The following is a 13,287-nucleotide window of genomic DNA, read 5'->3' as shown; positions in this document are numbered from 1 at the left end:
AGCAAAGCAAAATAGGGATTATTCCCTGTTTGGAATGTTGAAGCAGTAGAATGATCTCGAACAGTATTTTTACATGATGCTACATCAAGCAAACGAATAGTAGGGCTTGAGGAATAAGGATATAAATGAAGTTTTGTTGAAAGTACCTTTTTTGGTCACTGTGTGATAACTGTCATCACCATGAGGTAAATATTTAACAATCCATTTAAATTTTCCTAAATTGTATTCTTTTGTGATCAGCTATGATTAATTTAATTTCTGTTGTACCCATCACTGAATTATCTGACCACAACCTCCAAACAAGACAAATGGTAAAGTAGCAAAGGGCTGCAATAACTGAGCAGCCAAGAGGATAAGTCATATTGGCATATATTGGCTCTGCCAAATTCCGTGGCAGTGCTTTCATTTCCTGTCCTCTGGTTTAAAATGCAACACATTTTCATTACTTGACCCTGGACTGGGCCAAACTGGTATATCTCCAAGCATGGAACTTGAAATTACATAACACCAAGCTCAGTGCTCCTGCGCTGCCTGCAAGGTTACAGAGCGGACGCTGATGAAGACAAAGAGCCTTCATCGGAAATAAGACCCCGAGAGGATGAGAGACCCCTAACTTTTAGTAGAGCATGCACAACACAATATAGTGACATAGATTTTAGGAATAGAAACTAGGAGGAGTTTTCCAGAAAGTTTTGTATTAATATGTGTTAGCATATAGTATGGAAGTGGGATTTTTGTCCTGATCATTTGATATGTGAGGAACGGCGGGGTCCTGCCTGCGTTATAAATAAGAACATGTTCGGGGGTAGAGTTAAAGTTTGTTGTAGAATTGTAATACGTTGATTGATTGTGATGTTATTAATAAGTTGTGTAAAGAGTTAATTGTTGAAGTTATGAATTGTTATTCAATTGTTGGGGGTAACTGGGGGGAGGGAGGTCATGACTGACAAGCTGTGGGTGCTGACAAGCTGTGGGTGTTGACAAGCTGTGGTTGTTGACAAGTTCTGGGCGTGGACAAGCTGGGCGCTGACAAGCTGTGGGTGTTGACAAGCTGTGGTTGTTGACAAGCTGTGGGTGTTGACAAGCTGTGGTTGTTGACAAGTTCTGGGCGTGGACAAGCTGTGGGTGCTGACAAGCTGTGGGTGTTGACAAGCTGTGGTTGTCGACAAGTTCTGGGCATTGTCAAGCTGTGGGTGCTGACAAGCTGTGGGTGTTGACAAGCTGTGGTTGTTGACAAGTTCTGGGCATGGACAAGCTGTGGGTGCTGACAAGCTGTGGGTGTTGACAAGCTGTGGTTGTCGACAAGTTCTGGGCATTGTCAAGCTGTGGGTGCTGACAAGCTGTGGGTGTTGACAAGCTGTGGGTGTTGACAAGCTGTGGGTGTTGCCGGGTTGGTGCTTGTTGGACAGAGAAGGAAAGAACTTTCCAGACTAATTATGTCCTAAGGTGATGACACCGGACTCCATCATGATTGGACCATGCGCTGACCAATGGGGACAATGGATTTGGAAATGATTGGCCCAGAATGAAGAGTGGTATGAACCAATCGCGAGGCGAAGAAGGAGCCAATCACCGAGGGGATTGAAAAACACACCAATCAGCACGGATCGGGCTCTATAAGAACCCCCGGCTGTGCTGTCCTGGGCTCCTCTGACGGAACTCGGGCTCCTGGGAAGTTATCTGTGCTGCGGGCACAGTTTCTGTAGTGGTTTAGCCTGTCGGGCTTACCGAGTGGGGTCTAAGCTTTTCTTGGGCTCCTGCCTTTGGTGCTTTCATAAATAAATAGCCAAGCTGTGTCTCCAAAGAGTCTTTTCAGTCGTTTTTAACACCTTTATCCCTGGTCAATTTAGGTTATGCTTTTATACGAACCTAAATCTTACTAAATTACTGCCAAATTTTGTATATTTTTAAACATGTACATTTAGTATTTGATTGTATTCATTTATATGCAATTGCTGCTATTAAAAGAATTGCTGCTAATTTTTTTGTTGTTTGGTAAATTGGACAGATAGAGTAACACTTATAACCATGGAGATGGAATAAGGTGATCTTTCAAGTCCCTTGCGTGTGCTATGATCGTGTGACGAATACAGCGCTTTCACGGTCCTTCTCCCACTGGGAGCTGCCGGGACCGCACGGAACCGATGGAGCCGAGCAGCGCCAGCGCCGCAGTCCGGGACAGTGAGCGAGCGGGCCCGCGGCTCCCTGCACACCGACACGGCAGGGAGTGGGAAAGGGAATGATCGACCCGACTGGCGGGGTCGTGTCGGTGTCGGGGCGGGGCCGGGCAGGGCGCAGCCGCCGGCGGTGCCGCAGATGGCGGCGGAGCGGGAGCTGGGCCCCGGGGCTGCAGCGGGTGACCGGGGCGCGGCCGGAGGGTGCCCGTGCTCCGCTCTGCCCGCTCCTAGGCAGGGGCTCATGGAGGAAGCCCGGCGCCCCCTGAGGGAGTTCGAGGTCGGGGACAAGTTCTGCCGCTTGCCGCTGCCCAGAGCCGCCGTGCTGCTGCCGCTCGTGGTGCGGCTGGGGCGGCTGCACCTGCTGCTCACCGTCCGGTCCATGCAGGTACCGGGGGGCTCCAGGGGCGCGATCCTTCCCGGGACACCATCGGTGCGCGCCCTCCCGGCACCTGCGCACCCCCGATCCCGCCCTTGTTCCCAAGGGCACGGCCAGGTGTTTCCACCTTGCTGGGATCTGGCGTTTGCCTGCCAGGAACACGCCGGGTCCCCGGAAACCCGGGACAGGAAATGACAATTTCCAGAGTCGGCAATGATTGATTACTTAAATAAGGAAATTGACAACGCAGTGCGGCTTTATTAAATGAGATTCCTTGGTCTGCAGTTAATATTACTCTTTTCTCTCTTTAATGCATAAAAGGCTACAGCCTAAGGCTCCCAGAACTATTTCTCCAGGATTTTGTTTCCTTTCACAACTCTTGTTTTCTGTCCCTGCCTCACATCAGCTGCCTGTACGCAGGAATTACTTCTTTCTGTTGCTGGGTCTTGCTTAAAAAACAAATAATTGCAGTTCCAGAGCTGATTCATTGAGTGTAAATGTGATTTTTACTGATTCTTGATGCACAAACCTACTACTGGAATGTACTTAAAGGTATCGTAGAAATAACTCCCTTTTGATGTGCAGTGTAGGAGGGGACACAGTCTCGGAAGCAATAACTAAGTAACTATTCATTTGGAACGAGTCTGCTGAGTCGCGTGTGTGTCTGCGTCCCGAGAGGCAGAAACACACAGGCACACTTCGACAAAATGGCAAACTTTTATAGCCTTTTGTGGCTGGGGGTGGTCCCTGTCCCCTTTCCCACTGAATGGTTACTCAGGAACTTAGGCTCTCTCCTGACCGCCAGCTCTTCTGTCCCTTCCCTTCTCATCCTTCTTCCTGTTTTGGTCACATCTTCAACCCTGCCCCTGTCCCTGTTCTCAACAACACTCAGCAGATTAAACAAAACCCATCCCAACTATAGATAACAACAAATAGGAAACAGAACCAAGCATTTTCATTCTTTTGCTCCGTAATGTGTTTGGGTTAAAGCAAAAGTTATTTCTTCCTCCTACTGGTACATTATTTAATTGTGTCTTTCGGAAGTTCTTGCTCTGAGAGTATTTTAATCTTGCTCTACAGGTTATCTGTCTGGATTAATCTGTCATTTATGCAAACAAGATGATGCAAAATGTAAACTTTGACATACAAAAGCAGAAGTTACAGTATGAATTACACAACACTGCACAGGTGCAGTGCATGTTTGATAGCAAGGGTTTATGGATTAACAGGGAGTAGGCTCAGCATTCCATTAGGTAGCTACTCTTGCTACCTTGCATGTTTCCTTTTTGCAGAAACCTTAACCACCATTTCAAGCTTCTTTGACTGGAAAGATAAACATGAAGAGATACTGCAATACCAACATTCCTCTGTGTGGATCCAGTAAGAATATAAGCCTTGTTATATTTAACAGTAGTACATTCTGGTCCTGTGGTCCTTTTCTAGCTGAGAAGATCACCAGGGGAAGTGTGTTTTCCAGGAGGTAAAAGAGAAGCCACTGATGATGATGATATTGACACTGCTCTCCGAGAAGCTAAAGAAGAAGGGTGTCTTGAGCCAGAGAAGGTGGAAGTCATGTGTAGGCTGATGCCTGGAATTGATAAAGTGAGTCAGCATATCATTACAAAATAAGTTTGGGTGGTTTGCTTTTGTGAGGTTGGCAGTGACCTTTTCAAACCTGCAACCTGCTTCTTCAGGTGTGCAGCCCATTTGTCCAGCAGAGCAAGGGAAAAGGGTTCTTGCTGTGTTTGGTATTTGTGAGACCACCTTTGGGGCACCAGTTAGTGATGCTCTGGAGTACCACACAGACAGTGCTGCGCTGGCAGGAGTTTAGCAGAGAGCCACGAGCACAGTCACAGGGCTCCAGCGAGTGGCTGATGAGCAGAGAGGCTGAGAGAGGTGGGCTTGCTCAGCTTGAAAGCCACCACGGGGTTTGGCTGCTTACTTCTTCTGGGTGGTCATAGAGAGGACAATACCAGAACTCTTCTTGAGGCAATGGACACAGCAGCAACATGGACATTTTGATGAGATACAAGAAAAAAATACTCTTCACCATGACGTCAGCCCAAAACTGGAGCAGGTGTTCCTGACAGGCTGTATAATCTCCATCCCTGGAGCTGTTCAGAGCTCACTCACCCAGGCAGGGTCCCAGCAGGCTGCTCTAGCCTCACAGAGGTCTGCTTCAGTGTCTGCTTACTCCAGGGCTCTGCAGATGGAGAGGGACCACCAGAGGGGATGTGCACTGGGATTGTGTAGAGACCTTTAGCAGGGAGACTGCTAGAGGTGTCTTTGGAGTGTAGGTCACCATTTGTAAACTAACAGATTCTTAATTTCAATAGCAGTGTTCAGTATTACATAGGATCGGTTTTCCCATAGAACAGAGGAATTGCTGTTTCTGAGAACTTTTTGTTCACCAGGTTTATTTCTGTGCCTGCTGTTTTCCTATCTGTTAGCAATATCCTCTCCCCATTTAAAAAGGGAAGAACTACTTTGGAAATTGTATTGCAAAAAGCTTTATTTAACTTCGTAAATTATAATTTCTGTACAGGTAACCACATAGTTCAGAGGCAGTGTATAAAAAGATCAAATTTTCCCTGTTTACCAGTGTTGAGGGTTAGTTCTCTCCCTTTTTTCCCTCTGTGGAATTTTCCCCATTGTCATGCTAAGATACCTGTTGACTGGGCCCTGGTGACAAGGGGGAGGGGACGGGAGGGAAGAAGCAAGCCCCGCGAGATTCAAACAGCCAGAAGAGGAAGTGGAAGGCTGGGCCTCGGCCCATTTCCCCCGTGGAGTTCGGACGAGAAGGACGATCGCCGCCTCCTGCCTCTCTGTCCCATCCCAGCGTCGGGAAACCACAATCGGACCCTGCCCTGCTGTCTTCTCGCTGTGAACTACCACCATCCAGCACTCTGCTGAGTATCGGAACCCACACCGTGAGCGGAGGGCTCTCTCCATCTCTCTCTCTCTCCCTGGGACAGCGCTGCCATCACCCCCAGCCCTCCTGCAGCTCTGCGGGACCCACCCGCCCCCAGCACCGGGAACTGCAGCTCAGGGAAAAGGTACCTGCAGCCAAAAAACACTGGGACTGAGTTACTGTTCTGTTGGTGGGTAATTTCATAGCTGTTGTTGCTCTTGTTTGTCATGTTAGGTATACTAGTAAAGAACTGTTATTCCTACCCCCATATATTTGCCTGAGATCTCTCTTAATTCCAAAATTATAATAATCAGAACATTCACTTTTTTTTTTTTCAGTCCAAAGGGAAGCTTCTGCTTTCCTTAGCAAACACCTGTCTTTCAAACCAGGAGAGATTTTGGCCACCCAACATGGTGCCCGAGGGCATTGAGAGAAAAGGGTGAAAAAGGAATAACAGTTCTTGAGTTACCTCAGTTTTGTGTTAGGTGGCATCATGTTGTCCAGCTTACCGTGGTTTGGGCTCCATGTGGCCACAGCTCTGTCTCTCCCATTTGCAATCCCTTACTTGAACATGGGTCCTATAACTCAGGCTGCTGTAACTATTATCCAGTTCCTTTTGTGGGCTGATAATGTGAGAAATTCATGGATTTTTAACTTCCTCTGGAAGGTCGGCACATGGATTCAGAGCTATCACACTCTAACTGTATGTTTTTGGGGTTACTTTAATAATGGTACATACTGTGAGGATATGACACCAGGGAAAATTTTGTCCCAACCCCTTACACAGTTTTTTGGGTCTGCTCCACCAGCTTTTGAGGGGTTCAAATCTCTTCTAAGCAGTAATGATATCATACAGTGGCTGACATTGCTAATAGGCCTTGTAAACCTGTTCTATTTAACATTCCGAGATGAGGGGAGATTGACTTGGATGACAACCCTGATACGTCCCCCAAGGAATAGGGATCCTCCCCCAGAGCCTGGCCCTGCCCCAGAGCCTGGCTCTGCCCCAGAGACTAAGGATTCTGCCCCAGAGCCTGACCCTTCCCAGCCCCTGCTCCAGAGACTAAGGATTCTGCCCCAGAGACTAATGATTCTGTCCCAGAGACTAAGGATTCTGTCCCAGAGCCTGACCCTGCCCCTGCCCCAGAAACTAAGGATTCTGCCCTAGAGACTAAGGATTCTGCCCCAGAGGTTAAGGATGTTGCCCCTGAGCCTGATTCTGCCCCAGAGTTCACCTTAGAAAGGAACCATCCAGAGTGGGTGGGGTTTCTAGTGAAGGAGATGGGCCAAATGCTGAAGGAGTACCTTTCCCCAGCTCTTGAGAAACTCTCCCCCTGCCTTAAAGAGGAAGAACCTGATGGTGCAGCAGTGGAACCCACAGATGTTACATCTCGCCGGGCTTCAGCTGAACTGCAAGGGCACTCACAGCCAGCAGTAGTTGCCCCTGTGGAAACTAGAAAGTCCAAAGTGAAAACAAAGCACCTGGATAATAAGGACCAGAAAGCAGGGCCCTCACAACCAGCAGGGGAGCCAGAGGTTGAGATCGTCACAGAGTCCCTGTCATACGAGAGTCTCCGTAATCTGCGTAAAGATGTTGTACGAAGGGGCCGTGAGGCTTTTACAACGTGGTTACTGCGGGTCTGGGACCTTATGGGTACAGGTGTGCAACTGGATGGTACTGAGGCAAGGAATTTGGGACCCCTGACCCAGGACTCAGGTGTGGATCACATATTCATAAGGCAACCAGGCCCCCTTTCCCTCTGGGAGCGGCTTTTAATGAGTGTAAGAGAGAGGTTTGTCCATAGAGAGAGAATGCAGGAGCACCACCATAGAATGAGCTGGAAGACCGCTGAGGAGGGGATCCAAGAGCTGAGAGAAGTGGCAGTACTGGAGATACTCTTTGGGAGGGGTGGACAACATGACAATGACCCCGACAAGGTCAGGTGCACAGGGCAGATGTTGTGGAATCTGGCACACCTGGGGCCATCTCAATACACTACATTCATTGCAGCCATTAATGCTGACACCAACCACGAGACAGTGGGTTCTGTTGCCAATAGGCTCAGGAATTTTGAGAGTATAATGAACGGCCCAATGCAGGCTCAGGTCTCTGCTGTGATTAGGGAACTCGAAGAGGAGATGAGAGAGATGAGGGAGGAGATGAAGAAGGTCAGTACAGCACCAGTGCGAGTCACAGATGCCAGAGTTAGAGCCCAACGCCCCCCAGCTAGGGATAGAGGGTACACCCCACGAGCTGACCTGTGGTTTTTTCTGTGTGACCATGGGGAAGACATGAGGAGGTGGGATGGGAAACCCACTTCTGCCCTGGCAGCGCGGGTGCGTCAACTCAGGGAGGGAAACACTAACCAAAGGAGCTCCACTAAAGTGAAGGTAGCCTCAACTTCCCATAACCAAGATGCAGGGTACTACAAAAGGGAGGATGATTTGTCAGATCCCCTTGAGGGAACCTCCAACATGTATGCCCAGGAAGGAAATAATAACCAGTGCTAGAGGGGCCCTGCCTCTAGCCAGGGAGAGGCACGGGAAAACCGGGTCTTTTGGACGGTGTGGATCCGATGGCCTGGCACATCAGAGCCACAAAAACATAGGGCATTAGTTGACACTGGTTCACAGTGCACCCTAATACCATCAGAACATGTGGGGGAAGAACCTGTTTCTATTGCTGGGGTGACAGGGGGATCACAGGAATTGACTTTGCTGGAGGCTGAGGTGAGCCTGACTGGGAAGGAGTGGCAGAAGCATCCAATTGTGACTGGCCCAGAGGCACCGTGTATTCTAGGCATAGACTTCCTGAGGAATGGCTATTACAAAGACCCAAAGGGACTCAGGAGGGCTTTTGGAATAGCTGCTGTAGAGGCAGAAAACATTAAGCAATTGAACACCTTGCTTGGACTGTCAGAGAACCCATCTGTAGTGGGACTCCTGAAGGTGAAGGAGCAGCAAGTGCCAATTGCCACCTCCACAATGCACCACCGGGAGTACAGGACAAATCGAGATGCCGTGATCCCCATCCACATGATGATCCGTGAGCTGGAGGGCCAAGGGATGGTCAGCAAAACCCACTCACCCTTCAACAGCCCCATCTGGCCTGTGCACAAGTCTGATGGAGAATGGAGATTGACTGTGGACTATTGTGCATTGAATGAAGTGACTCCACCGCTGAGCGCTGCCGTGCCGGACATGCTGGAACTCCAGTACGAGCTGGAGTCCAAGGCAGCAAAGTGGTACGCCATCATTGACATTGCCAATGCATTTTTCTCTATTCCTCTGGCAGCAGAGTGCAGGCCTCAGTTTGCTTTCACCTGGAGGGGCGTGCAGTACACCTGGAACCGACTGCCCCAGGGGTGGAAACACAGCCCCACCATCTGCCATGGACTGATCCAGGCTGCACTGGAAAAGGGTGAAGCTCCAGAACATCTGCAATACATTGATGACATCATTGTGTGGGGGAACACAGCAATGGAAGTATTTGAGAAAGGAAAAAAGATCATCCAGATTCTGCTGGGAGCCAGTTTTGCCATCAAGAGGAGCAAAGTCAAAGGTCCTGCCTGAGAGATCCAGTTCCTGGGAGTAAAGTGGCAAGACGGGCGGCGCCAAATCCCCACTGAGGTCATCAATAAGATCACCGCGATGTCTCCACCAACCAACAAGAAGGAAACACAAGCTTTCCTAGGTGCCATAGGCTTTTGGAGAATGCACATTCCTGAGTACAGCCAGATCGTGAGCCCTCTCTACCTGGTCACCCGGAAGAAGGAACGAATTCCACTGGGGCCCTGAGCAGCAGCAAGCCTTTGCCCAGATCAAGCAGGAGATCACTCATGCTGTAGCCCTCGGCCCAGTCAGGACGGGACCAGAGGTGAAGAATGTGCTCTACTCTGCAGCCGGGAACAAGGGCTTGTCCTGGAGCCTTTGGCAGAAGGTACCTGGTGAGACCCGAGGCCGACCACTGGGATTCTGGATCCGAAGTTACAGAGAGTCTGAAGCCAACTACACCCCAACAGAGAAGGAGATCTTGGCTGCTTATGAAGGAGTTCAAGCTGCCTCAGAGGTGATTGGCACAGAAGCACAGCTCCTCCTGGCACCCCGACTACCAGTGCTGGGGTGGATGTTTAAAGGGAAGGTCCCCTCTACCCACCACGCCACCGATGCCACATGGAGCAAGTGGATCGCCCTCATCACACAGCGCGCCCGTATGGGAAACCCAAATCGCCCTGGGATTTTGGAAATAATTACAAACTGGCCAGAAGGTGAAAATTTTGGTCTTGCTGATGAAGAGGAGCAAGAACAAGTGACCCGGGCTGATGAAGCCCCGCCATACAACCAACTGCCAGCAGATGAAACTCACTACGCTCTTATCACTGACGGTTCCTGTCACATCGTGGGGATGAACCGGAAGTGGAAAGCAGCCGTATGGAGCCCCACACGACAGGTTGCACAAGCTACTGAAGGAGAAGGTGGATCAAGTCAACTTGCTGAACTCAAAGCCGTTCAGCTGGCCCTGGACACTGCTGAAAGAGAGAAGTGGCCAAAGCTTTACCTTTACACTGATTCATGGATGGTAGCCAATGCTGTGTGGGGCTGGCTGGAAAGATGGAAAAAAGCTATCTGGCAACGTAGGGGAAAACCAATCTGGGCTGCTGATGAGTGGAAAGACATTGCCAGTCGGGTAGAGAAGCTACCCGTAAAGGTCCGTCATGTAGATGCCCATGTCCCCAAGAGTCGGGCTAATGAGGAGCACCAACACAATGAGCAAGTAGATCAGGCTGCAAAGATAGAGGTGTCACAGATAGACTTAAACTGGCAACACAAGGGAGAGTTGTTCCTGGCTCGATGGGCCCACGATGCCTCAGGTCACCAAGGCAGAGATGCTACCTATAAGTGGGCACGAGACTGAGGGGTGGATCTCACCATGGACAGCATTTCCCAGGTTATCCATGACTGTGAGACGTGTGCTGTCATCAAGCAAGCCAAGCGAGTGAAGCCCCTCTGGTATAGGGGGCGGTGGTCCAAATATAAGTATGGGGAGGCCTGGCAGATTGACTACATCACACTGCCTCAGACACGCCAAGGCAAGCGCTACGTGCTGACCATGGTGGAAGCCACCACTGGATGGTTGGAGACCTACCCTGTGCCTCATGCCACTGCCCGCAACACCATCCTGGGCCTGGAAAAACAAGTCCTTTGGAGACATGGTACCCCTGAGAGAATTGAGTCAGACAATGGGACTCATTTCAAGAACAGCCTCATAAGCACCTGGGCCAGAGAATACGGCATCGAGTGGGTGTACCACATTCCTTATCAAGCACCAGCGGCTGGGAAAGTGGAACGGTGCAATGGGCTGCTTAAAACCACCTTGAAGGCACTGGGTGGGGGGACTTTCAAGAACTGGGAGATTAATCTACCAAAGGCCACATGGTTAGTGAACACCCGAGGTTCCACTAATCGAGCAGGCCCTGCCCAGTCTGAGCCATTGAGAGCGCCAGATGGGGACAAGGTTCCAGTGGTGCATATGAGAGGCATGCTAGGAAAAACTGTTTGGGTGAACTCTGCCTCCAGCAAAGACAATCCAATTCGTGGGGTGGTCTTTGCTCAAGGGCCAGGTTGTACCTGGTGGATCATGCAAAGGGATGGAAAGACCCGGTGCATACCCCAAGGAGACCTTGTTTTAGGGTGAACTACCTACAATACTGTGCCTGTATCTGTAACTGTATGGATGTGTATAATTTGAAGATTTTAATTTGATTTGGCATGATGGTAGGGGAAAATTTGGGGTGGATAATGTTGAGGGTTAGTTCTCTCCCTTTTTTCCCTCTGTGGAATTTTCCCCATTGTCATGCTAAGATACCTGTTGACTGGGCCCTGGTGACAAGGGGGAGGGGACGGGAGGGAAGAAGCAAGCCCCGCGAGATTCAAACAGCCAGAAGAGGAAGTGGAAGGCTGGGCCTCGGCCCATTTCCCCCGCGGAATTCGGACGAGAAGGACGATCGCTGCCTCCTGCCTCTCTGTCCCATCCCAGCGTTGGGAAACCACCATCGGACCCTGCTCTGCTGTCTTCTCGCTGTGAACTACCACCATCCAGCACTCTGCTGAGTATCGGGACCCACACCGTGAGCGGAGGGCTCTCTCTCCATCTCTCTCTCTCTCCCTGGGACAGCGCTGCCATCACCCCCAGCCCTCCTGCGGCTCTGCGGGACCCGCCCGCCCCCAGCACCGGGAACTGCAGCTCAGGGAAAAGGTACCTGCAGCCAGAAAGGGACTGGGACTGAGTTACTGTTCTGTTTGTGGGTAATTTCATAGCTGTTGTTGTTCTTGTTTGTCTTGTTAGATATACTAGTAAAGAACTGTTATTCCTACCCCCATATCTTTGCCTGAGAGCTCTCTTAATTCCAAAATTATAATAATCAGAACATTCACTTTTTTTTTTTTCATTCCAAAGGGAAGCTTCTGCTTTCCTTAGCAAACACCTGTCTTTCAAACCAGGACAACCAGTCCTGCTCTGCTTCCAGCTTTTTAATTTCTTGACCTGATCTGCACAGAAATGGTACATACTGCACAGATTGGTCATGAGATCTCATCTTTTCATTGGTTTTAGTGCATTTGCATACAGAAATCAGCTGTCCAATTAATAGCCTCAAATCATGGAAGTTTCCTCCTCCTTGCTTTCTTGCTTGCTTGCCCACTCTCCTTTCTTCATGTTGTTTATGTTTATAGGGCCTGAAGTTTGAAGAAATTGTCCTTGAGTCCCCAGCTGGAATAGGACTGTTTTGTCTTCACTACCCTGTGAAAAGATCCTAGTAACCCTTAATGTAAAAACTAAAAGCTTAATATAACACCAAAGCAGAACAGAAAAACTTACCAGAGGGACCTGCCGTGCCCAACGCGTGACAAACCTGAGCAGCAGCTGCCTGATTGTGCCCTGGGACTGTGCTGGTACTGCTCATCTCCAAGAAGCACCAGCTGGGTTCCAGTTCCCATTCAAGACGGCTTTTGTCCAAGCTGCCTTGGTGCTGGCTGGGGGCAGGCAAGTCTCTGGAGCTCTGGAAGGTTCCTGGCTTGTCTGCCTGGCCAGATGAGGCAAACTTTGCTAACAGTGGCTGGGCAGGTGAAGATGCTGGAGTTAACTGCTGTGGAGATGAGGTCCTGGCTAAGAGAGCAGGAGGTGTCACCAGCACTGAGCAGCCAGACAGGAGGACCCCACACCCCCTCTCAACAGGAGCAGGGTGGGATCCTTTCTCAGATGCCAACGTTGGGAAAGACCTTTGCTAACCAGGCACTGTCTTCTCTTTCCTCAGTCAAACAGCTGCAGATAGAGATGGTGATGATGCTGATAAAGAAGCCTGCTCTGGAGCTGCAGGAAAAGCTTCCATCCCATCCCCCAAACAACAGGTTCCCTGACAAAAAGCTGTGCCAGAGTCTTGTCAAGTGAGTAGGGACTCCCATCCCCATCTCCAGGTGCCCCGTGGGGAACACCCAGCAATGTTCCCTTGTCCTGAGAGCTCCTTGTGTCTGCAGAGCTGGGAATAGCCTGGACTTCAGACAGGATGTGGTCCTGGTGGCTGTGACACTCTCCATGTGAGCAGTGGAGTGTCCTCTCTAACGCTGGCCATGGATTTATGCACAGAATCACGAACGAGACGGGACTGCTGTGGAACGTGTCTCGAGCTGTTTCTTTTCCAGCATCAGTCTCATTACATGGTTGGGACAATGGGAAGATGCCAGCAGCTCACGTCCTCAGCAGCAGCTGCAGAACTCAGTGTTACAACTCACTTCAAAAGTGTTTGAATGACACAATGCAAAAGCAT

The 13,287-nt window shown here is 49.9% G+C and overlaps 1 protein-coding gene across 1 annotated transcript; it reads left to right on the top strand.

Moving 5' to 3' along the window:
• Window positions 1-2,316: 2,316 nt before the first annotated feature.
• On the top strand, window positions 2,317-13,061 carry LOC134048168 (uncharacterized). The gene is made up of 5 exons (XM_062499768.1): window positions 2,317-2,562; window positions 3,997-4,155; window positions 4,332-4,449; window positions 12,778-12,907; window positions 12,998-13,061. Exons 1-5 carry the CDS (start codon window positions 2,317-2,319, stop codon window positions 13,059-13,061), a joined length of 717 nt encoding a protein of 238 aa, XP_062355752.1.
• Window positions 13,062-13,287: the final 226 nt, after the last annotated feature.

The sequence above is a fragment of the Cinclus cinclus genome, chromosome 11, assembly GCF_963662255.1.
Source record: "Cinclus cinclus chromosome 11, bCinCin1.1, whole genome shotgun sequence".
In the NCBI taxonomy this organism is placed as follows: domain Eukaryota; kingdom Metazoa; phylum Chordata; class Aves; order Passeriformes; family Cinclidae; genus Cinclus; species Cinclus cinclus.
The sequence above is the reverse complement of the archived record's forward strand: the minus strand, read 5'-3'. Positions and strand labels throughout refer to the sequence as shown.

Coding starts and splice junctions, on each gene's coding strand:
- LOC134048168 (XM_062499768.1), top strand. CDS start 2,317: ATGGCGGCGGAGCGGGAGCTGGGCCCCGGGGCTGCAGCGGGTGACCGG. Junction 4,156..4,331: donor TGATGCCTGGAATTGATAAA/GTGAGTCAGCAT, acceptor TTGGGGCACCAG/TTAGTGATGCTCTGGAGTAC. Junction 4,450..12,777: donor GAGCAGAGAGGCTGAGAGAG/GTGGGCTTGCTC, acceptor CTCTTTCCTCAG/TCAAACAGCTGCAGATAGAG.